This window comes from Pyrus communis, chromosome 2, assembly GCF_963583255.1.
Source record: "Pyrus communis chromosome 2, drPyrComm1.1, whole genome shotgun sequence".
In the NCBI taxonomy this organism is placed as follows: domain Eukaryota; kingdom Viridiplantae; phylum Streptophyta; class Magnoliopsida; order Rosales; family Rosaceae; genus Pyrus; species Pyrus communis.
In genome coordinates, this window is record NC_084804.1 from 15700505 (window position 1) to 15725300 (window position 24796).

At 37.5% G+C, this 24796-nt stretch overlaps 3 protein-coding genes and 1 long non-coding RNA gene across 8 annotated transcripts; 3 read left to right on the forward strand and 1 right to left on the reverse strand.

The window, feature by feature from the left end:
- Window positions 1–2677: 2677 nt before the first annotated feature.
- On the forward strand, window positions 2678–6390 carry LOC137726521 (G2/mitotic-specific cyclin-2-like). The gene is made up of 11 exons (XM_068465455.1): window positions 2678–2857; window positions 3047–3107; window positions 3217–3316; window positions 3447–3506; window positions 3599–3632; window positions 3730–3951; window positions 4057–4179; window positions 4965–5054; window positions 5168–5488; window positions 5592–5770; window positions 5873–6390. The coding sequence occupies exons 2-11, from the start codon at window positions 3056–3058 to the stop codon at window positions 6009–6011; spliced, it is 1320 nt and encodes a 439-aa protein (XP_068321556.1). The 5' UTR covers window positions 2678–2857; window positions 3047–3055; the 3' UTR covers window positions 6012–6390.
- Window positions 6391–13219: 6829 nt separating this feature from the next.
- Window positions 13220–19355, forward strand: LOC137726318 (protein LAZ1-like). Of its 4 annotated transcripts, none has more exons than XM_068465231.1 (9): window positions 13220–13302; window positions 14342–14518; window positions 14614–14670; window positions 15295–15427; window positions 16186–16370; window positions 16487–16575; window positions 17285–17546; window positions 17918–18169; window positions 18579–19355. In XM_068465231.1, the coding sequence occupies exons 2-9, from the start codon at window positions 14366–14368 to the stop codon at window positions 18933–18935; spliced, it is 1488 nt and encodes a 495-aa protein (XP_068321332.1). In that variant the 5' UTR covers window positions 13220–13302; window positions 14342–14365; the 3' UTR covers window positions 18936–19355. The 4 variants fall into 4 exon arrangements, with proteins under 4 accessions (XP_068321332.1, XP_068321331.1, XP_068321330.1 ...); XM_068465230.1 differs by having other exon boundaries at window positions 13233–13306; window positions 14250–14518; XM_068465229.1 differs by having other exon boundaries at window positions 13237–13302; window positions 14250–14518; window positions 18579–19354.
- A 1035-nt stretch (window positions 19356–20390) lies between these two features.
- On the reverse strand, window positions 20391–21530 carry LOC137726319 (uncharacterized). 2 transcript variants are annotated; one of them, XR_011067611.1, is made up of 4 exons: window positions 21396–21530; window positions 21226–21313; window positions 20890–21017; window positions 20391–20515 (listed from the first exon to the last, which is right to left on the reverse strand). It is a non-coding gene; the product is annotated as an uncharacterized lncRNA (long non-coding RNA). The 2 variants fall into 2 exon arrangements; XR_011067612.1 differs by having other exon boundaries at window positions 20890–21032.
- Window positions 21531–21720: 190 nt separating this feature from the next.
- LOC137725592 (SEC1 family transport protein SLY1-like) lies at window positions 21721–24395 on the forward strand. The gene is made up of 2 exons (XM_068464328.1): window positions 21721–21846; window positions 22182–24395. Exons 1-2 carry the CDS (start codon window positions 21816–21818, stop codon window positions 24020–24022), a joined length of 1872 nt encoding a protein of 623 aa, XP_068320429.1. The 5' UTR covers window positions 21721–21815; the 3' UTR covers window positions 24023–24395.
- The last annotated feature ends 401 nt before the right edge of the window (window positions 24396–24796 follow it).

The window sequence follows — 24796 nt, forward strand, 5'->3', positions numbered from 1 at the left end:
ATAGTCTTAACCAAATCTTTATAAAGTAATGCTAAGGAGACTAATTTTGTAGACAAAATTTGCAAACTAAATGATGTGTCACCAATAGGAAATGAGCACGTTTATCAACGGTTAAGTAATAATTTAATTATAAATTTTCAAGTCATTTAGTTTACAAAATTTTGTCTACAAATTTAATTCCTCTAACATTACTCATCTTTATAAAGTCAATTTGCACTGGGATTCTAAATTCTTAGTTCAATCTTTTACCACTTAAGTTCAAACAAACTTAATCCAAAGCTTAAGTGGTGAAGGAACTCATGTTGAAGTACTACTTTGCCTTGAAAAAAAGTTGAAGTACTAGAATCCGACCACAAGCGATAAACAACCAGTTTTAATATCTACAAGTATAATGTGCTTTTTTTTTTTTTTTTTAATTTCCAGTAAGGACAAAAAGTCTATTTTTCTCCTAATGTGACATCATTCTATCACACAAGTGTTACAAGCCAAAGTTAATTTTCTGTACCATTATATAAATACTATTTGTATAAAACATACATTAATAATAATAATCAAACGAACAATTTTAATTTTAACGTATGTACGGTAAAATTATACATAATAGTAACATATTAGGATTTTTCTCCTTGTCGAAAATGAGGCAAGTGTTGTCTTATGTTCAAACACGAGATGCAATTATTCCCGAAAATCTCTTGATAGTGATTAGCCCACGGTTTGAGCCTGTGAGTCACTTAAGAAGATATTCAAAATGTTAAATTTGACCCGTTAACAAGGATTCAAAATATCAAAATTTCAAATTATGGATTGGATTGGATTGGATTGAATCTGCAAAGTGGAAGATTTATGCGTCTGATTTGGGTTGTGTCTCTTCCACGTCAACCTGGACTTCGTGCCTGTGGTCTTTGTGAATAAGTCTTCCTAAGGGCCACAGATCGAATGCCGAAGAAAGTTCCGACTTGTGAGTGATTGCCAGCCACCATATTTGGCACGTCAACAAGTCTTCTTCTCTTCATGTGGTTGCATGATACATGCACTCCCCAAGCTTATTAGGTCAAGTCATTCTTCCTTTCATTAATAACGAATATAAACATTTTTCTTAAGGAGAAACCCTAGTGATATTGATTAACATTGTCAAGGAAGCATACAATTGTACAAGAGAGCGTTCTGGATAATATTTGAAAGCTCTTCGTACCAACAAGATACAAAATTAGAAATAGGCTAACTTAGCCAATCTATGTGCCACTATATTGGCGTTTCTACGAATATGACAAACGCGGGAAGCAACTAAGTTGTTAAACCAATCCTTGTGTCTTCAATAGTGCTAGTGTGGAGGGCGTCACTTTCAATATCATCATATAAGGATTACCCTCCCAATATCTTGTATTAAGGAAAATAATTAAGCCATAATGTTTGGCTTTAATGAAAAAGACTTAGACCATACGTAATGAGAAAAGTTATTTATGCATCTGAAGTCTTGTGGCCAATCCATCCCGCACAACTTGTACCAAAAGAAACATGTCAACACATTTCAAAAAAAAAACACGTCCACTGTCCAGCCTAAAAAATAAAATAAGATACAAGCTTGTATTTCAAAATGATAGCACTTTATAGGCCAATTCACCTTTAGAGTTTATAGGGGAATATGGGAAAGAAAATTGAATTACTTTGGCAAGATAAAGGTAAAAAGGGAAACTGAATACGCAAATGGAGGTAGACACGATACAATTTGATAAGAACTTTGCTGTTCAATATCTCTAGATCTTTCCCTTTCTTGTCCTGCAAAAATGAAGTGAATTCATATTATTTAGTCAATAATAAATGTTGAAACTTGATCACTTAGTACTACAGTTTAGTGATATTCCTCTTCATTTGTAAGTCAGAGGTCTTATGTTCGATTATCGTCAAAGAAAAATTTTAACCACATTATTGCTAACCTATTATGATGCTAAGCACATTCTCTCTCATTTAGTGTAAATAATATCGTTTGTTAAAAAAAATGTTAAAGCTTGAAGGTTCAAACTAAAAATGTGATTGTGTAAAATTAATGCGATTATATATTACTTGATCACATTACGTAATTATTAATTTATAATTAATTTGCTAAAAGATAAAGAATTAATATTAGCGTCTTGAAATTATAACCACATGCTTATTTTTTCCTTAACAATACATTGTTCGGAGCTTCAATAATAATTTTAAAATAAAATATTAATTCATATATTCGTGGATATATTTATAGTAAATTAATTTTTTGTGAGGCACGTGGCATGGGGAGCTTGTATGAGAATTGGGACAGTCCCCTCAGTGCTGTAGAGCGTATCTGCTAAATTTCTAAAAATGACCCTAGGAAAAAGCCAAATCAATAGCGTGGAGCGTAGTAAACGGGCTAATTATCACAGACAAAAAGGTCAAAGGCCCAGCCCAACCCAAAAAAAAAAACCAGGACCGGAGGCCTTCATAAAACATTTGAAATTATATATAGGGCACAAAGCACAAAAGCCAGGTAGCCGTTGGAGACAGACCATCGTGACCTTTCGGCAGTATTGAGATCGGACGGTCAGGTATTAGTAGCCGTTGTATTCAAAACGGAGGAGCACATGCCCTTCTCTCCCAAATTCCGCTTTAAAAATTCTTTTTCCTTTTTTCTTCGACTATGAATCTGCTTAATAAATAAAAACCCGTTTTAAAGAACCCAACAAGAACACAGACGCACAGAGTAGAGAGAGACAGGACGAGAGAGAGGGGGAAAGAGAGAGAAAGCGGCTTCATATGCCATTCATTTCTCTCTCGGGATTTTGAAGATTCAAAGCTTTGATATTTGCATTACTTTGATCAAGTCCCTTGATTTCTCTTCAAGGTTTGTGGGTTTCTTTCGATCTTTCGTTTTGTTTTTTAAATTTCGAATGTTCTGGGTTTCGATTGTTTCAGATTTTCGGTCGTTTTCTTCTTGTTCTTCGTGTTCTAGATCATGGGTTTTTCTGATTTCATTCACATTTTAATTTTTGGTTTTTTATTTTTGTTGTTTGATGGTGATTTTGTGTTGAAGGTGATCGAAATGGGATCAAAGGAGAACAACCCAGCTCTCGTTAGGCCCTCAAATTTCCAAGGTAAGAGCCGCAGCCAAAACCCATGATGTAATTTAACGTAATTTTCAATTTCTGAATCTTTGAATTTATGTTCTTCTTTTGTATTTATTTTCTTTAAATTTTGGAAAAGGTCCAAGAATGGGGGGTTCCAAGTTTGTGAAGGAGGTTGGGCCGAATCATCGACCAGCACTAAGGGATGTCCATAACATCACCAGAAAAGAATGTCCTAGGTTTGTGACATTTTCTTACAATCTGATGAATCTCTTTCCATGTTTATGTTTTAATATGTTTGATTCGTTTTCTAGTAGCCTTTAGTTTACTAATGACCTAATTTGAGACATTATAAACGATGTAATTCAGGAAAGATGCTGCGGAATGTAAGAAAAATGTGCCAGATCTGCCACATAGACCAGTGACAAGGTTTGAATTTACTCTTATTCTATTTGCCTTCCTGTTTTTGTTGTAATAGGCTATCTGAAGAATTTGATACTTATATTTTGATTTTTGTATAGGAGGTTTGCACAATTGCTCCAGCAGCAGCCAAAGGTAGTACCTTTTAGACCGATGACAAGGATCTTTTGTTTACATTTTGGTTTTTCGCTTTTAATTATTAAAATTTTTGGTGTTGGTTATATGTAATTAGGAAACCAAGGAAGTGACTGTGAGTTCATTTGCTGCAAATCCGAAAGCTGTGCAGGACGTTAATCAGGAAGCTAAGAAATCGAGCTCGTATAATGCAAATTCTAGTGGTTTAGTGGATTGCGAAATTATAGATGTGGAGAATATCGAGGATGAGGCTTGTGATGCTCATGTGCCAATGTTTGTTAAGCACACCGAAGCTATGCTAGATGAAATTGATAGGATGGTATGTCTGTCTTACTGTCTAGTACTACTAGTAGTTTTCTTATTCGAAAGCTCTCATCTTTATATATCAGAAGGCTAAATGGGTACATTCTGTTGATTACTGCAGGAAGAGGATGAAAATCTGGAGGATGAGGACCCCATTATGGATATTGACAGCAGCAGCTCAAAGGATCCGCTTAATGTTGTTGAGTACATAGATGACATCTATGCTCACTACAGGAAATCTGAGGTATATTTTCATTAGCTATTGAAAGCATATACTATGGTAACTAGATGGATCACTGAAACCAATGTAAGAACATAGTTCTGCTCTTGAGGGTTAGAAATGAAAGGCATAGTACCTTAAGATTTGTTGGAAGTCTGTGTGATCATTGACCAGATGACCTTAGAAATACCGCTGCATTTTTGTGTTCTCATATGGCTTAGGGTAGAATTTAACCAATGTTGAAACTGCAGAATTCTTGTATCTGTTTGATCATATGAGCTTCAAATTTAAAAGCACTGCACTTTTTGTTCTCATATGAGCATAGGGTAGAATCGAGCGAATGTTGAAAATTCTGAATTCATTCGTCTGTTTGATCAGATGAGATTCAAAACTAAAAACCACTGCATGTTTGTGTTGTCGTATGGCTTAGGGTAGCTAACCCGAAATAGTTATACAAGGATGTCAGATATGCAAATGTTGGAAAACTGACCTGTTTGATTAGATAAGAATATTTACTTTTTTTTGGTCTCATACCTTTTCCTTATAGGGTTGGTCTGATTTCTGGAGGTGCATATGTTGACAATCAATTTCTGCCTTTTTCTTTTCTGGGGTTTTCATTGTTTGGTTTTGGTTTTACTGGTTTTCTTTTGGTAAAGAAATACATTCTTCTTGCCATAAGTATCAATCAAATTGGTTAGTTGGCCAGATTGTCTAGTGAGACACCCTTTAACTAGATAAGTAGATGCATAAATGAGGGAGGTTACCGACTAAGTTCAGTTTACTGAAAAATGATAATCTTTATCATGCAGAAGTCAAGCTCTGTTTCCCCAAGTTACATGGCTCACCAACCTGACATCAATGAGAAAATGAGGGCAATTCTCATTGACTGGCTTATTGAGGTACAATATTGTGTCATTAGTTTGATTCTTTTTAAAGATGCCCAAGTTTGAGTATTAAGGGTTTGGTACTGTGATGTGAACAGATTGTTAACAGGTTTTGATTCTTTTAACAGGTCCACTACAAGTTTGAGCTTATGGACGAGACACTATTCCTTACTGTAAATCTTATAGACAGGTTCCTAGAGAGCCAAATGGTGATCAGAAAGAAGCTTCAGTTGGTTGGTGTGACAGCCATGCTACTAGCTTGCAAGTATGAGGAGGTTTCTGTCCCAATTGTGGAGGATTTTGTTCTCATATCAGATAAGGCATATTCACGGAAAGATGTGCTTGATATGGAGAAATCAATGGTGAACAGCTTACAGTTCAACTTCTCTGTTCCTACCGTGTATGTGTTCATGAGGCGATTCCTCAAGGCAGCTCAATCAGAGAAAAAGGTCAGTCATGCGATACACAGTATAAGAAGCAGTAATATTTCACTTATTTTTATAAAACCTAATGGTATTAATGTACTTGGTTTTCATGGAATTGAATGAACAGCTTGAGCTTCTGTCCTTCTTCCTCATTGAGCTATGCCTGGTGGAGTACGAAATGCTCAGGTTCCCCCCTTCTATGCTAGCAGCTGCCGCAATTTATACTGCTCAGTGTACTCTGTCCCGGTTCAAGCAGTGGAGCAAGACTAGCGAGTGGTATACGAATTACTCGGAAGATGAACTCCTGTGAGTACTTCTTGCACTGACTGTCGGTGTGATAATGTATTACATGAAATTTGTTTACTTGTCAGAAAAGTAATGTTTCATGTGTAATTTATGTATCAACAGAGAATGCTCGAGGATGATGGTTACGTTTCATCAGAAGGCTGAAACTGCGAAACTCACTGGAGTGCACCGGAAGTACAGCACATGGAAGTTTGGCTATGCAGCTAAAGCTCAACCAGCTGAGTTCCTCTTGGATCACTGATCGTGCGCTGACAGACAACTTCGATCAAATATAAGCGACCAAGATTCTATCTTGAGTTTGTCACTGAGCAACAGAAGTTGCCCTGGGGGATCTTTGAACATATTAGGATGGGTTTCTTTTGTTGACAACTCCAGCAGCTATCTATTTAGTCTGCTCTCTGCAGATAACGTGAATGTGTTTGTTGGGTAGTCTTTCGTTGACTCATGTTTCCTGGAATCAACGGTTTCTTTAACATGAATGCTCTTAGATTTCCAGTTTGTCTGTCTCTTCCGTTTTCCATGCCAAAAGACTAAACAGAAAGGAGGGATTGAGTCGATTGACAGAGATCAAGATTTGTCTTGAAATTTGATGGATGAGGTTTGAATTAAAACAGAAACTTGAAGATTCAATTCACAATATAATCGGTCAATTGTATAAACTTTCGACCTTTCCGGATCTTATTTTTGTCATAAATAGAATCAAATCTTTAATCTCTTTACTTTCGATCTTTCTATTCCAGTTTCAACCATACCCAATACAGAGATCTACAACAAGAAAGACAACCGCCACAGCTCCGCTGTTAGATACCAGTTCCGGCCTCTAGTTCAACCTTAACTGGAAGCAAGAATTACAGGGAAAGGTGAGGGAAAGGAGATGGGAGTATTTTTTGCAAAATGATTTCTTAATATTTGATTTCATCCATGTCTGTTGCAACAAGAAAGAGAGAGCTTAATAGCACTAGCAACCTCTCCAAAGTAAGACTGCCACATGGCACACACAGCCTAAACCCTTAACAAACAGCACAAAAGAAAGGCAAATTACATAACGACCCCAAAACACTACATTTCGACCCAAAACTTTGTTGCCTTTGATCAAGGCAATCACGGTACATAACATCCGCTAGCACGGCCGCCACAATACCACCACAAGCCGTAACCAAGAAGGAGGGGGCATCCAGGAATCAAACAAACCAAACGGAAAATGAGAGTAGACAAGCTCCCCGCACAAAATGCGCTCCCCTAATCCAGTCTAATTAAATAGTGCCAAAATGCATTTTATACGTCACCCAACATCGTAGTGTGACACTAAAGAGTAGCCGGTATGGAATTGGTCAAGTTTCCTATATTATTGGAGATTCCTGTAAACTAGGAATTTGATATGCACCGTAAATAATCACACTTTTAAAAAGATGCAATATCTGCTCCTAAATATCATTTGCGATTCTCCCAGTTTAATACATATTTTGTATCCTAAAATGACTCTTTCTCAACTAATATAAATACTTCTCGTGTACCATCTCTAGTGGTGTAATTATCGCATACTATATTCTCTTGCCTACTACTTAAATCTCAAATATTGCTTACTAACTTGACCGTCAAAGAGTCTTTGGCCAACACCCCACCGGTGCGTAGGTTACTTAAGGTTGTTTGTTGCTTTATAGGTAATCAAGTTTGTGCATCTGCAACGCATGTTCCAACTCAATTCTAGCCCTACGCTTGGACTCCAATTCCCCTCCGGCCATAGTTAGGATTGCCCGAAGGTCATTGGCCTTAATCTTCTTGAAGGTAGCATGATCAATCAACTTATTCGCCTCATAATCGTGGGCCTCCGAACACGTCCCGATCCAAAATGTCCATCTGGGCACCAGGATCAATCAGTGTTTGCCAACCTTTTCAAGGTGACGATGTCATAAAGTGATTGAGATGTGCAAAGTGTTACTAATTTAAAATTTAAAGTAACTAATTCTAGAGTGCGCAAGTGAGCGGATTGAACTGTTATCACACAAGTGATGTCAGAACATATGTAAATAAGCAGTAACCTTGTATATGTCTACTTTTGCTAGAAGTCCTCGTCCTCACTAGAGCATTGCCACTAAATCCTAGAGGAAAAAAAAAAGGCCCAGTGGACCTATAAAAGTAAAATTTTGAAAACCTCTATGAAAATGTGTAACTCCTCATTGTCAAACAAATATAGTTTCTTAGAAATAATAATCTAATACTAGTATGTACTAGGGTACCCTATAGCACAAGTGAGTAAAAGAATATAAGGTACTACTACAATACATATCTCATCATCAAATCTCAAATCTTTGTCACAATAAATCAATGCTCATTAAGTAATGGTGGCACATAACTCATGTAACAAATAACTACATGAATGGGCTGGGTGTTAAGTTTTACATTTTAGTACTACACCGCTAGCGTTGCGCTAAGTGCATCACTAACTCTAGATATAAAACGAATGTAAGCGGTGCCATCAGAATTAGACTTGAGCTTGTCATGTGCCTGGACCAATATAATAAATAATAGACACTAGTGCAAATCACAGCATAATGAGCATATATGATATGCAGATGTTATGACCTAACTTTACATTTTACGAATTTTAGATTTTACATAAATTGTTTATACATTATATTCATAATTGTTGAATTAATATTGAATTATATAATTTGATTTGAAAAATAAATTTTTTTTTTTAGGGTTTTCGAACCCAACGGGTAGCGGCTCGAAGTCGCTGCTGCAACTCCCCTAGTCGCTAGAAACCAACCTCGAAGCCACGGGCTCCAGGCTTGAACCCAGAGAGCCCCAGAGCCACTAACCATGGGCAGGCTTGGCTTGCAGCCATGCCCCACCACGTGGTCACCGTCCCCGATGACCTAGGGTTGTCGCTAACCCATTTTTGACCGGGAATCATTGGATTTTTCAAAAATTCGATTTGAATTTATCAAGGGTTTTGGTTTTTGAACATCAAGATTCACCTCTCTCCGCTCATATTCCTGATCACTATTGAACCACGAACTTGCCCCGCAATTTTTCGACCAAAACACAGTCGCCTGCAGCAGCAGCGCTGATCTTCTTCCCCGGCGAGCACACCCAGAGAAAAGGGAAATGTCATGGCAACCAATGAGTTAAAGTGTGGGGTCTTTCGTAAAAGGAATGACTAGACACTGTAAACGATGCTTATTGAGTAAGCATACGCAATTGAATTTAAACAAGATGATGCCCGTTAAGCATTGAATGTACATAGCTATTGGGTTGTGTTATTTATAATTTTGAGCGTCCACATGTATTAGATGAATTCAATAATGTTAAGTTGTTAACGAATTGAATTTCTTACAATGTGAAGTCAAAGTACATAGGTGGGATATTCATGCAATGACTTAAGAAAAATCTCAAACAAAATCACATTGCACAATCCTGAAAGCATACTGGATTCAAAAGATTTTAGAATACAAATCCTATGTTCTGAGGGGTTGTCGAATTGGGCAAAGGACAATTGGAAAGAGTAATTTGCATCTTAAAAGAGACTAGTATTTTAAGGTATGGAAAGGTTAGGGACCTTTCTACAAGTACCCTAAATGTGGAGGAACATTCTTAAGTGTTAGCAAATTATTTATGAAGACATTGGAAAATTATTCTCGTATGAAATATAATTTTATACTATAGAAGTGCACACCATAAGAGTAGTCAACCTTAGTGGTACCACTTATTAAAGATATGACCAGAGAGTAAGTTGATCATCGAGGGGAATGAGGCTAAAGCCAACATAACTAATGAATCAGTCGGGCGGAAACCTAACTTATTTGATTGGAGATCTCATGGTCTAAGTTCAATAGGCAAACTGGTTGGGCATGATTCAAAGAAGTTAACACACTACATACCTCATTCCTATGATGGAAGAAGTGAGTTGTTTGCAGAATTTTTAGGGTGCATATTATACTTAATGGTAGTGATATCTTAAATAAGAGGAATAGAGCAGACTATTCTTAATGAGTGGTCACTTATGTGAGAGTAGAAGTGGGTTGCTTCTATGAGAATGAGATGGTTAAATTCTCTAAAGCTTTCGTGAATCCGAAATTTGTTCATGACCAAAATGAACACAATCGTATGAACCGTAATATATTAGGATTAATAATGTGTGTTGCTTATGGTTTTGGAAGCTTCTGGTTGCTCAACTGTCGGAACCAAATTACCAGCAAAAATGTCATTCGTTCGATATAGTTGCCATCTGGACCGTGAGGGAGTATTAACCACGGCACTCCTAGTTGAGCACTCCTAGTTGAGCACTCCCGATGTCCCCTCGCATACAAACGGAGTTCCAAGACTTGCAGGCAATACCTAAACACTTACGTTCAAACGTGGTACAATCATCTCCATGATATCTTCGTCTAGCCTCTGCCATCTGCTGCCCTGTTCGTTTTGCTTCCTCTTCTTGTGTGGTTTATTAACCAATTGAAGCAGCAGTTGCTTGAACCTGAACCATCTGCTTAAAGAGAGGTAGTCGCCTAGGTTTTGAATTTTGATACGCCAAAAATAGAGTCTCATTCATCTCTCTCGGTCTGTTTAATTGATTTTGCAATACCTTGATATTGCAAAAGATAGAGAGCGTTCAATTTTCTGTTCTAGGGTAAGGACTATGGAATAATCTATAGGATGGAGTGTGAGCCAACCCTAATTCAAAAAGAGAACCCCGATCCTTTCCGCGTCCTACAAGAATAACATTCGGCGCAATTTTTAGAAGTGAGCTATACTAATTCAATTTTACGGAAAGGGATCTTCTCAGGATCCCTTCCTCCTAATCCACTAAGTTCGGAGATTCGAGCCGTTGAAATTTGATCAACGACTACAAATAAAGGTCTACATTAAAAATTATAACAACTTTAGCTGTTTGATAAAATTTTAACGGTACGGATCCCTAAACTTGGTGGATTAAAAGGAAAGAATCCAGAGAGGATCCCTTTCCCAATTTTACCATGCCTACGTTATTCTTTTTCTTTTATCCTATGCTTTTAAGGTTAAATGGTGGCACAAAGGCCCAACATATGGTAACCATCTTTTTAAAACCATCATCATTTGCCACTTAGTAATAGAGTTTAGTGGTATTCATTTTTCACTTCACTTGTAAGTAACAGGCCTTTGATTTGATTCTCGCTAATCGCTAAAAGCGAATTTGAACCACATTGCTAGCCCATTGGAAGACTTAGCTCACGCCTCCCCCTAGTATTGAAATATCATGTGTTCAAAAACCAAAAAAAAAAAAAAAAAAAAAAAAAAACAAAACAAAAAACCATCTTCGTGTGTTTAAGGGCAGATATAGAGTCACAAAGTCCTATCCTTCTAACCATAATTCGAAAAGTGACCTCCAGATGTGGCCTGAAGAAAAAATACTCGTTAAGCAACCAAGAAGTGTAAAACAAGGGGTACAGTCTGACAGATTAGGCATTCTATTTTGATTTTTCCCCGATCAACCAACCTAAACCTTTTATGGTTAATTATCAAAACATTGATGGGGTTCAAAGTCATATTTAGTAAGGCACTCACTGCAGTAGACAAACTGGTTGAGGTCCGGAGTCACAACCGAACCAGGAACAGATGTGAGTGGGTGTGCATGTAAGGATAATTTGTCTAACCTAACTTAGGAAATATGACACTCATTAAATCTGAATTAAAAGTTTAAAACACCTTTTGTGAATTGAAACGCAACCTACCGAGCAGACTGCAAAAATATAAAAAGAGATACGAAGTCATCTAGTCTGAACATTCCTTTCTTCTTTTAATCAAAGCTCTGCACAATAACGAATAAGCGATATCAAACCATCTCAAGCATTGAATAAAGCCTTTAGATTTCTCTTTTGGGATATAATATTTGAGTAAATGAAGCTTTCATCATAGCAAACCACCGGACAAGCAGAAGGATTACAATAGATCCGTACGTAAAGAAACAAATCTTACAATCAACTAAACAGGAAGCACCACATCCACTTTCTTGTTTCTTTACACTCATGCTTCTTGACACTCACATCTTACAGGAATGTCCAGCAAGAAGTCGAGTTTCACCAATGCCTGTCACAGTAGTTGAGCAATTGAGAGTTCAGATAATAGAGAGGGCAGAGGCCAGGAGGAACAACCTTCCTAGTACAGTAGTATCAAAAGATATATAGGCCTCAAGTTCCTGACACATTTATCACACATGATTTATCAGCAATGTATCCAAACGCACAAACTTTTCCTTTTTAATCCAATACAAAGAGAAAACCAGATATTACCTCTTGCACATCATCAGGAACAAGATGGCCACGATTAGTTGTAGCCTAATGTCTATGATACACATTAAAGTGCACGAATTATGAAGAAAACATGAACCGCTAACCACGGCTTAAAGCAGCTCGCTTGATTACTAACTGCAAGAGCGCTCTGATTACCATCGAACCGTCGTTGTAAGTTAGAGGGAAGACAAAACTTGGGGATTTCGGGAAGATTAGAGCGGAGGGATTGCCCGAGAAGTACCTTGAGCTGAGGCGCCGTGATGTTTCCGGTATGGGCCGAGTCGACTCGCGTGAACCACTCCCTCAGAGTCGTCTAGTTCTCCATTTTCTTTTTCTCTGTGAGCGTGACGTTGACTAACTCGTTGTTTCTCTCTTTTGTTCAATTTTAAAATCTTCTTCTCGAAACGCGGCGTTGCGCGCCGCTTCACACGTTAGATTTTTCAAGGTATCGGTCACGTATCTTTATATAAATAATAAAATATACATGCTAAAAGTTTAATAACTTAAAAAATAAAATTTTTCTTCATTTTTATCGTAACAGTTAGTTATACCACTTGTGTTTCCGTCAGAGTGACAAATTTCTCGCTTCACACAATTTTATGGAGATGTATTCAATTGGGATTTTGAAGGATTTTAATTCTTTTAATGAATCTATGGATATTCAATCAAGATTTTAAGTGATTCTCTGAAATTCTATATGTATTCAATCAAGATTGTAAGATAATTTATTAAAATCCTTAGAAATCCTGGTGTATTCAATTAGAATTTTAAAGAAGTTTATAATAGTCATGGTGTATTTAATCAGAATTTGAATTTAAAGAATTTAGAAAAGTTGAGGAATTAGAGGGAATTGAAGGGACTTTGTAATGTATTTTAAGCATCCACAAATCTCACCTCTCCTCATGAGATTTCGAGGGAATATAATCAAAATTTTACATAAAATCTCTACAAATCAATTAAACTCTATAAAAATCCATGGATTTATAAATTTATTAAAATCTCATTACACCTGCTTGGTGTTTTACAATTTTACACTTTTACACTTTATAGTTTCAACTTTCACTTTCCTAAAAACAGAAAAGAAGAAAAACATAGCCATTCCACTTATTCCGTTGGGACGAAGTGTCACGTGCCGCGTCCGTGTTGAGTTTCAGATGGGTTTCTGTAATGCGAATTTCGTGAGGTTTATAAAGCTGTTTTGATTCTGTGATAAGAAAGGATCTCCTCTCTGGCTTTCTGGGCCAAGTCGACGAAGCTCTCTCTGTAAGTAATTTCTCACCCTTTTCTTCCATATATGCTCCCGCCGTAGTAAAATCGGATTTCTTTGGTTAAATTGATTGCGCCAATCAGTTCATCTGCTTTCAGTTTCTTAATTCTCTGTTTGGTTGCTGGGAAAGTGTGGGAAAAATGATTTAAATTTACTTCCTTTTATGTTTTCGACTTCAATCTTCGGAATACTTGTACCTAAATGAGTTGACTTTTATTACAGTTTTTGTGGAATTCCATCTTCTATCTGTTATCTGATTGATCTAATTGATTTAAAATGTATATAAAAAATGACTTAATTTTTGTTTTTTGCACTGTTGACTTCTGAACTGTTTAATTGAATTGGTTGTCGAAAAAGCTGATTTTTTATTTTATTTTATTTATTAAAGAAAAATGATTCTTGAATGCACAATGTTGATGGGGTTTTATTGCTCATCTCAAAGACTGATATATTCACTTTCGGGGGAACATGCCTAGCATTTTTTCCTGTGCTGATTTGAGCTTCAAGTTTTGACTGAGTATGGTGTATGAGGGTTGGTCTGAATTGACGAGCATATATTTTGCGTATGCAAATGTATACTAATTTAGGATTTTGAGCATTGTGGTGGTATGATCTCATGATAAAATGTCCAAGAATATATGATTTTTTATTCTTTCGATTCAGTATCATGACTCAGTTGCAAAGCACTAAACATCGTAGTTAAATACTTGCATGCTAGTGGTTTGGTGTAATGGTAACTCATTTAGAGCTTAGGGAATGGTGATCTCCGAACAAATTATGGCATTTGTTTTCGGTTTTCCATGCACCCTTTTACCGATTTTGTTTCTTTGTCAATCTGTCTTTTTATACTACACGAGAATAATCATATATTAAGTTGTGTGCTAGGTATCTATATAATTTGTGCTCTCACTTTATGCTTATTATTCATCATCTGGGTGAACAGGTCCATATTCTGTTGTCTGTGGTGATTCACCACCTAATGCATATGTTTGTGATTTGATAATTCCATTATGCTGGCAATATTTAAGAATATAGGCTGGTCAGAAGGAAATACGGCTGATGAAGATAGCACCATTTCTCGAATTCATTACCCAGTTGGCCTACACACCTCCTACGTGGGCAAGTCTAGTTTGTGGTGTATTTGTACTCATCACTCTTACCCTTTCAATTTATCTTGTATTTGAGCACCTTTCTGCATACAAAAATCCTGAGGTATTTATTCCCATAAATTGTATTTAATATGCATGGTTCTATTGTAATGTTTATCTGGTGCATTTTTCACATTTTGGTTTGTGTGACCCTTTCAGGAGCAAAAGTTTTTAATTGGTGTTGTCCTCATGGTTCCGTGCTTTGCAATAGAATCAGTAAGTTTTTATTTTTGTTTTTGAAATTTAATTTTGTTTGTATTTTTTTATTCAAGCCTCTCTTTGGGTTTATAGGTAGAACATATATTAATCTTAAATGTCCTTTAGATATAGTTTCTTTAACCCACACTTGTTTTAGACAATGGTTATTAGTGTAGATCATTAACAGTAAGTGTTAAATGGACAGAGGGGAGAGAAAGGGTAGGAAAAGTAGTTCAGGAAAAGAGGGGGTGGGGGGATTTATGGTGTTTGCGTCTGCACATATGACATGTGTGCCTGTGGTTCCTTAGGAGAACCTTATATGTAGTTTGTTGTTTAAACTTTAATGTGCATGGTAAACGGTGAATTGAAATTTAACATACGAAAGATGATGAATTTTTCATTTGTGATTTGTTTTTGTTTGGTTCACAAACATCCATGTTTCTTTTGGACACATTGGGAAGATAATGAGTTGAATATACATGTACTGTTCATTAAGTTTCTGTTAATTTGGGAAGATTAAGTTCTTGTATTAGATTTGCAAGTGATCGTTGTTTCTTACTATTGAATTAGATGTACAGGTGTGCCTGTGTTACAGACAGAAAAGTACTCTTCCTCTGATATTTGGTATTTTTTTTTTTCCAGATTCTAATTTGGTGTTCTTTTCAGTTAGTATCTTTATTGAACCCTTCGATAAGCGTTTATTGCGAGATTCTACGGGATTGCTATGAATCCTTTGCCATGTATTGCTTTGGAAGGTACCTGGTTGCATGCTTGGGTATGTCCCTTTCAAGAACTTTTATGACACCATTGTTTATCTATAGACACTTTAGCTAACATGCTCATTAAAATTCAATTTTGATGTGTTTGGAATGTCATAATACATTAAATGGTTATTTGGATCTCAAACTTGAATTTCACAAAAGCTTTGGAAGTACATGTTCATGTCTAATACATGGTTATTGAGCATTCACTGACAATCTTGTTCTGATTGTGGACAAGATTGCACTGTTCATGGCAGGATTGGCCTGTTGGCTGCAATGTGATAATAAATGTTCTTTGGCTGTTCTTGCATACACATTCAGCTCTCTCTCTCTCTCTCTCTCTCTCTCTCTCTCTCTCTCTGTCTCTCTCTCTCTCTCTCTCTCTCTCTCTCTCTCCATGCACAAATAAATCTATTCTGCATATAAGAATCTAACATCAGGGCCAATGTTAAAATTTTAAGTTTCCAGGGCCAATGCACAGACAAGTAAATACCTGTTCTGCACAATGTTAGGGTTTTTAAGTGTTCAGGGCCAATCATATGACAATCATGTAGAATTATCACAGTTGCCATCTTTAACTTAGTGTATGTGTGGTAGTTTCAAATAATCCTTGTTTGATGGGGTACATATCTATCCAGGATATTTTTCATTTGCAGTTTGTAGTCCTTTCGTTTTTAATAGATAAAGAAACTTCTTTACTTCCGTAGTTTATATTTATTCTGCTTTTGACACTGTCCGTTTATATATATATATTTTTTTTTCTCTTGCTAAGGTGGGGAAGAGAGGACTGTTGAATTCATGGAAAGGGAAGGACGTGCAAGTTCTAAGACTCCCCTATTAGAACACAGTTCTGAAATGGGAACTGTTAAGCATCCTTTTCCAATGAACTATATCTTGAAGCCATGGAAACTTGGCCAATGGTTGTACCAAGTTGTAAAATTTGGAATTGTTCAGTATGTATGTTTACCATCACTTAGAGAATTTTTATTTTATTTTTTGTACTGGCCATTGTTTCTTGTTCTCTAATTCCATTTCCCTTATATAACATAAATTCATTTTTTATTCTTGGACAGATGTTAATTAAGTCTCTCAGTGCTATTGTAGCAGTTATCCTTGAAGCTTTTGGTGTATACTGTGAAGGTGAATTTAAATGGGGATGTGGGTAAGAGAATCTCAAATGATTATAGGAAAAGCATTTGTAATTTGAAATTATCATGTGATATATTTGATAGGATAAGTCTTATTTTTTGGCCCCCAAGAAGCTTTTTGAACTATTAAGTATTGAATTTCTCATGGAACTCTTGCATGTTACTTATACTGATTATGTATTGATTGTGTCAATTTGCATGTGAAGTAGACGCTCCTTAGGGACTTGTAAATTTTGGGTATATGTTGTATACCTAGAAATGAATCTTCAGGAATTCTGCATGTTGAAATAACCTCTAAAATCTCGCTAAACACACTGTAGATGGTGGTTAACATATGATAGCTCATTTTTTTTTGCCTGTTGCAATGTTTACGGGTTTGTCAATTGATAGAGACGCAAAATGGTCACATGATCTGGCTTTAGTTCTTTTAAAGTATGTATTTCGAAAACAAGCAGGAGAGGCCTGTCAAGACCTCAGTTTCCGTAGCCATAGCCTCTTTCTTTGAACCTTTGACTTATGTTATGGCATCAGAGCTTGTGGGATTTTGCCAATTACTTCTTCTGTTTTAAGAGCTTGCGATATTTTGACTTATCAATTTTCCTTCTTATTATTTTGTTGATACCCTACATATCTCGTTCTCCTACAAAAGAATTGGATAAATATTACTTAATGAAGTTTAACTCATAAAGAAATCTCAACATCATAATTTTCTTGTGCTTGCAGGTATCTTTATATTGCGGTGGTTCTGAATTTTAGTCAGTCATGGGCTTTGTACTGTCTTGTTCAGTTTTACACTGTTACAAAAGATGAACTAGCTCGCATAAAACCGTTAGCCAAGTTTTTGACATTTAAATCAATTGTGTTTTTGACATGGTGGCAAGGTGTGGCAATTGCTCTTCTCTATGCCTTGGGTTTGTTCAAAAGCCCTATAGCTGAAGGCTTGCAGTTTAAGTCAAGTGTTCAAGACTTCATCATTTCTATAGAGGTAGAATCTTTCATTGGGTAACACAGTTTGCATGCCATAATTGTGTCTTTTCACTGAATATTTACTGTCGTAGTCTTTTAAATGGTAATCTATTCTTCCTTAAAACTTTATGAGTTGATTTGGTCTTGAGAGATTATTATTCCTCATCTGAAGGTGTTGCTATAAAATTAAGGGTTAATCGGTCGACAAAATCATGACTAATAGTTTTTTTCTTCTCAATTCTCATTTTATTCTGCTAGTAGTATTCTGTATTACACTGTCTTACATTTCTCAATAATGTTACATGGGTTACGCAACAAAAGATTTATTCATTTTACCATCTTTATGCAACATATTTTAGTTTGACAGTTCTGCGTTTTCGCCCTGCACAGATGGGCATTGCTTCTGTTGTTCACCTATATGTTTTTCCTGCCAAACCTTATGAGACGATGGGAGATCGTTTCCCTGGAACTGTCTCTGTTCTTGGAGACTATGTATCGGCTGACTGTCCTTTGGATCCGGAGGAGGTTAGGGACAGTGAACGCCCCACAAAGCTACGCCTCCCCACTCCTAACATTGATGCCAAGAGCGGCATGACCATCAGAGAGAGTGTTCGGGATGTTTTCATTGGTGGCGGGGGATATGTAAGTATCTATTTAGTTGTACATTATGTCAAAAAACATTGGAACATAGCTTCTGTTGAAAGGGTTATTTTGATATATATTAAAACAACTAGTGTTACACCTTGGTATAGCCAATAAGATTTGTAGATTGCTGTTGATATTGGATGTGCACCGTAAGACACTGAAAACATGTGTAAATTGCGAAGGCTGCTAACTGATGTCTCTGGTTAGGTGATAACTGTTTGCGGAAAAGAACGGATACAAATGTTTCAGATTGAAACTGTTCTTTTTTTCTCTAATATGTTTCAATATGTCCAACCATCTTTTGAACTGAAAGATAGTTGGTGTCTACATGAAACCAGTTGATCGTGGGTCATGGTGTAGGCTTTTTTAGTTTGGGTTCTGAATCTGCTTTTTGCGTGGAATACAGATTGTGCAAGATGTGAAGTTCACAGTAACACAGGCAGTGGAGCCGGTAGAGAAGGGGTTCACCAGGTTCAACGAGAAGCTACACAAGATCTCCCAAAACATTAAGAAACATGACAAGGAGAAACGAAAGGCGAAGGATGACAGTTGTATATCAGCATCACCTACACGGAAGGTGATTCGTGGGATAGACGACCCTCTCTTGAATGGAAGCATGAGTGACAGTGGGGTTGCAAGGGTAAAGAGGCCTCATCGCCGCAAATCTGGATATACTAGTGCAGAAAGCGGCGGAGAGAGCAGTAGTGATCAGAGTTATGGTGGGTTTCAGGTAAGAGGCCGTCGGTGGGTAACCAAAGACTGAAGAAAGGTCCTGGCTATTGTCTCTTGGGATGCTGTGGCCTGTGGGTTTTGTCCATTGTTATTTGCTCAGCGATATTTTCATCTGAAGCTGTTGCCTTTTTCCTTTTTTCGTTCTTTTTGATTCATAGAGGATGGCGAGAACTGTCGCCTCGGAGCCACTTTTTTGTTGGGGGCGTAAAAAATGTAAATGGTATCTAAGTTAGATGAAATATTTTATAAGGGTATGTAATTTACGCATTTACGTTGAGGACGGTAATTGTAACAGCTGAAATCAAAATTTTTTTTTTTGTTAGAGAAGGTGACTCAATCTCTTACCTTTTGTTCTCTGTCATATGCAAGAGCTGCAATTTTAATCTCAAGGACTAAAAGTTTATCTTAGTAAAGTAAATAAACTGGCCTCCAAGTATTATTAGAGGTCCTCATTGTATTTGTATTCTCTTCATTTGATTTTCACACCGAAAGGTTTCTCCTAATTAGAGTCGGGCCCCTGAGAGGCCGGAGCCCGGAGTAGACATCTCCTCCGGCCCCCAATTCTCAAGCACTGTTCAAAAATGGTCAATCAAGGCGAAGCCACTGTGATGAGTTGTACATATCACCGAAGTGTGAACAAATCTGATCGTAAATGTGGCGAGCAACGAAAAATTTCAAGGTGATGGCAAACATGCTCTTAATTAGCTCATGCCATGTATATACTTCATTTAATCCTTTTCAATTACAACTAACACTATCCATAATCTTAGTTTTTGACAAACTACAAACGAAAGATGAAAGTTTCTTCAGAGATGATACTTATATCACTGCCCGGAGCTCTGCAGTAAGCAGGGAAAATTTCCGGTGCTGTGATAAGATGAGAGGGTTTCGAACCGCTTGAATTCTTGATGACAGATCAGTGTGACTGGATCCTGCGTTTAGCTTGGCAGCATTGAGTATTGTCCGCAAGATTTGTAGGGTATCGTCGTGACTAACAACTAAGATCGTGCACAGAATGAACAAACACATGTAACAGACAAAGTCACACTTAGTACGCAGGCAAGAAAAGGTATGATTTAATTTAACCTTATGGCAGTTAAAAGTGGAAAGCCGTGACACAGCTGGATAAACCGACGGTCTTGTACAACTAACAGAAAAAACCTCTCAACTGAGAAACTGAATTGAATAATCTCTCAAGAACCGCAAACAAACTGAGTAATTACAGCTACAAGTTTTTCATCCTTATTTTTGAATTCTTAAGGTCGACGGATGTTTCTTTTTTCTTTAAGTAGAAATTATTCGGAAATAGGCTTTTTGAGTTCCGCAGCCACAACTAGACATTTTATTTCATGTCTTTGCAATGCCAATGTGCCCAATGATATGCAATGTAGAGCATAAGAATAAGATGTTTCTATAATTAAGATAGATGTATTGCAAACATGACTACAATGCAGGAATAGAAAACGCGTATTTATACACACACCCTTGAAATTGTGACTCCATAGTTTCCATTGCTTCTGCAAGTCTGCACGCAACATCATCGACGCTTTCTCCTCCCTCTGCCGGTCTCATGAGTGGATCTTTCTCATCAAGAGCCCATATATCGTGATACTATCAGCAAAGGGGAGAACAGAATTACGACAGATGATCATAATAAGTTAGCACCACCTATAAACCCAACAATATAGACAAAGCCATCAATCTGCCACTTTAATCAGTGAAAAAACTACACCAACACCAATGGACTTACTTTACCGTGTGACATGAGTCATACGAAGGACCAAAGAAGCGTTTGCGAAGATTTTCCATCAGCTGTCCAGAAAACCAACAAATGGAAAAAAAAAATCACAGGTTTGAAATCTTAAATTAGTCCTGACCATTGTAGTGTAATTACATTCGTTACAAAATCGATCAGCTGCGCTCCTGTCAAGCAGAAACCAACCAAGCTAGCGTTCCTTTTGGTGGTTTTTCAAGGACTATCTTACCTTGCATTGAGCACCCTGAAATGCAGTGTTTAAGACAGATGCAACAACTTGAGCCGTGTGAGTTGTTCTCGAAAACGGGAGTAGCAAATCCGAACATTATCAAGTGGTATGTTCTTTTCCTCAAGTACCTGCACAGTGCACATCTACAAACTACTCAAACTCCCATTTCTTCTTTCCATCAACATTCCGGTTTTCGGTTAAATCTTCAACCCTACCAAATTTTCAGTCCCTAATTCACATTTCCTAACTTCCAATTTTGCAGACATAAAGATTCATACTTTTTGAAATGTGAAACAAATTGCAAAATGATTAAAATCTTAAAGCAGAAAATAGTACCTTTTGCCTTTTGGAATGATTGTCCAGATGATTGTGCCCGACTTACACCTTCTGGCGCCAATTGATATTCTGGGCGGGTACCATTTTCCTGTGTCAAATTCTAAATCCTCAAAAACTGCAGGGCCAAACAAGTAATTAAGGAAAATTGAGGGGGGAAGAGAAAAAACAACCATGGAAGAAACAACGATGCCTCTCTCATTCGCAATGCTCTTGCCGTGCCTCTGCAGTCAGCACCTGGTATCTGTTCCTCAGAAACGGCGTCGTCTCCGCCATCTCCACACCCACCGCTACCGCACTCCTCTCCTTCTCCTCTTCACACCATCCACTTACGTGTATGTTGTTTTATTAGTGGGCTTCCATTGGTCAAGACTCCGTGGTCAACCAATGAACATAATTTTATTATACGTGACGTGGCGGTCTCCTATTAGCTACATAGAACTCTTCCTCTGATAACGGCCGTATACGAACAGTATAGACCCTCACATTTGCAGAGCTGTTTGGAATTCATAAAATTTGAAGCGAACAGAAAATTGCTAGTGAGAGTGAATCTGTGAGTCTTTGCTTCGCCGGAGGAAGTAGATTTCACGGCCATGGCACTCAATCTGCGGCAGAGGCAAACAGGTAAAATTACTCTTTTGCCCTTTTAGTTTCTCTCTCTCCAGATCTCTCTGCCTCAATCAAACCAAGGAAGCAAAAATTGAAAAATACTGGATTGAATCGATAACCCATTTAGCTAATAGAGAAAACCCAGATGAATTATTACCGGAATTACTATTATAATTGATGAAATGTGTTTATTTTTTCTGGGTTTTGTGCGTTGAGTTTGATCTGTGATATTGGTTTAAGAGCTGTGACGAAATTTCATTTAATTTGCTCGATTGGGTTTGTTTAATTCTGCATAATTGTTCCGGGTTTTGTTTAAATGATTGATTTTGATCTATGGTTTCTGGATCCAGAATGTATTACCCGCATGCTGAATCTGAACCAACCCGTTAATGCAACCGGTATGGCCAATGAAGAGGTCTATAAGATCTTGATCTATGATAAGTTTTGCCAAAACATACTCTCCCCGTTGATCCATGTCAAGGACCTTCGTAAGCACGGTGTGACCCTGTACTTCCTGATTGACAAGGACCGAAAACCCGTCCATGATGTGCCTGCTGTCTACTTTGTCCAACCCAGCCATTCCAACATTCAGAGGATCATTGCTGACACTTCGAACTCGCTGTATGATAGCTTCCATTTGAACTTCTCGTCCTTGGTTCCCCGCCCACTGCTCGAGGATCTGGCATCTGGGACTTTGAATTCAGATTCAATTCATCGGATTTCAAAGGTGCATGATCAGTACTTGGAGTTTGTTACACTGGAAGATAATTTGTTCTCGTTGGCACAGAAGAACACTTATGTTCAGTTAAATGATCCCAAGGCAGGGGACCGTGAGATTGAGGAGATTATTGAAAAGATAGTTGGTGGCTTGTTTTGTGTTTTGGCTACTCTTGCTGTTGTGCCAATTGTCAGGTGCCCTCGTGGTGGTCCAGCTGAGATGGTAGCATCAGCATTGGATCAGAGACTTCGTGACCACTTGTTGTCGAAGAACAATCTGTTTACTGAAGGTGGAAACTTTGTGAGCTCTTTCCAGCGCCCCATATTGTGTATATTTGACCGTAATTTTGAGTTATCTGTGGGAATACAGCATGATTTCAGGTACCGGCCCTTGGTGCATGATATTCTTGGATTGAAGCTTAATAGGTTGAATGTTCAAGGTGAAAAGGGTGGGATGAAGTCGTATGAGTTAGATAGCTCAGATCCCTTTTGGGTAGCAAATGGGTCTCTAGAATTTCCAGAAGTAGCAGTAGAGATCGAGACCCAATTGAATAAGTATAAGAGGGATGTTGATGAGGTCAATAGACGAACTGGTGGGAATGATGGAGCTGAGTTTGATGGGACAGACATGATTGGGAACACAAAACATTTGATGAGTGCAGTGAACTCATTGCCAGAGTTGACTGCGCGGAAGCAGGTGATTGATAAGCACACCAACATTGCAACTGTGTTGTTGAGTGAGATCAAAGAGAGACTGCTCGATTCTTTTGCTAAAAAGGAGTATGACATGATGGTTAGAGGAGGCATTGATCGCAGCGAACTTTTAGGTGTGCTTAGAGGGAAAGGGAGTAAGATGGATAAGCTGCGGTTTTCAATCATGTATCTTATTTCTTCTGAAACCATTAATCAACAAGAAGTGGAAGCAGTGGAAGCAGCCCTCAGGGAATCTGAGGTTGATACCAGTGCATTTCAGTATGTGAAGAAGATCAAGGCGCTGAATGTCTCACTGGCATCAGCAAATTCTGCTAACAGAAGTAACATAGTCGATTGGGCAGAGAAACTTTATGGGCAATCAATAAGCGCAGTGACAGCAGGTGTGAAAAATCTTTTATCCAATGATAGGCAGCTAGCACTAACAAGAACAGTGGAGGCCTTGGTGGAGGGGAGGCCGAATCCAGAAATTGATTCCTATCTTGTGTTTGATCCTCGTGCTCCGAAGTCAAGCTCAGGAATAGGTAGCAGCCATTTAAAAGGACCTTTCAAGGAAGCTATCGTCTTCATGATTGGAGGTGGTAATTATGTGGAGTACGGGAGCCTACAAGAGCTTGCGCAGCGTCAGCAACCTGTCAAGCATGTTATATACGGAACAACAGAAATACTCACAGGTCAGGAGTTTGTGGAGCAGCTCGCAGTACTGGGGCAAAAAATGGGATTGGGTGGTGCTCCTACTCCTCCTCCTGCCTCAACTCATTGATACGTAAATCCTGCAGTTTAGTTGTTTTTTACACCTGAAAGAAGATGATTGTGAGAAACTAAGAAACCATGTAGATGAATCTGCAGAGGACTGCTATGATCTGTGGTTTTATTTGTAAGGTCTGCACGGTGGTTCCATACGAGATTCGTCAACTTTCTATCGGGATCAAGAAGAAACCAGTTTTATATTTTGTTATAACCAGAAGTTTTCAGAATCACATACTTCTGTATTTCATTGATGTGTACTTTCTATGGTTGGAAGATGAGTTTACCGATCTTACCCTTTAATTCTTGTTGATGTTTCTCTATAAACTGAACCTTGTAATATGATATTTTAATTTTTATTGGTCTCTCTAAAGACGAATTTTTACTGATCTTACTCTTCTTTGTTTCTAGTAATTGGAGTTAATAGGTCAAATGAAAACAACGAAAATGATTAAACAAATGAGTGTAAGAGTATAATGACGGGTTTATCATTCCTTTTAGTTTACTTTTTGTTAAAAATATATAGAAAATACAATAAAGATTGTAGGCTTCGATAAGGATACAGGAGAGTGAAGAGAATGATGCGGAAGAAATGCATGTGAAATGGTACATAAAAGTGAGAGGTTTTAGATTCTCTTTCTTTTTATTTTCATTCTCTTTCCTTTCTTTCTTTCACACCTTGTTTTTTATTTTATTATTTTTATAAAAAATTAATATAAGATGTTGACGTGATTTAACCGTAACATTTCAAATAAGAAGGAAATGAAAGGAAAAGAGATTAAGAGGCCTC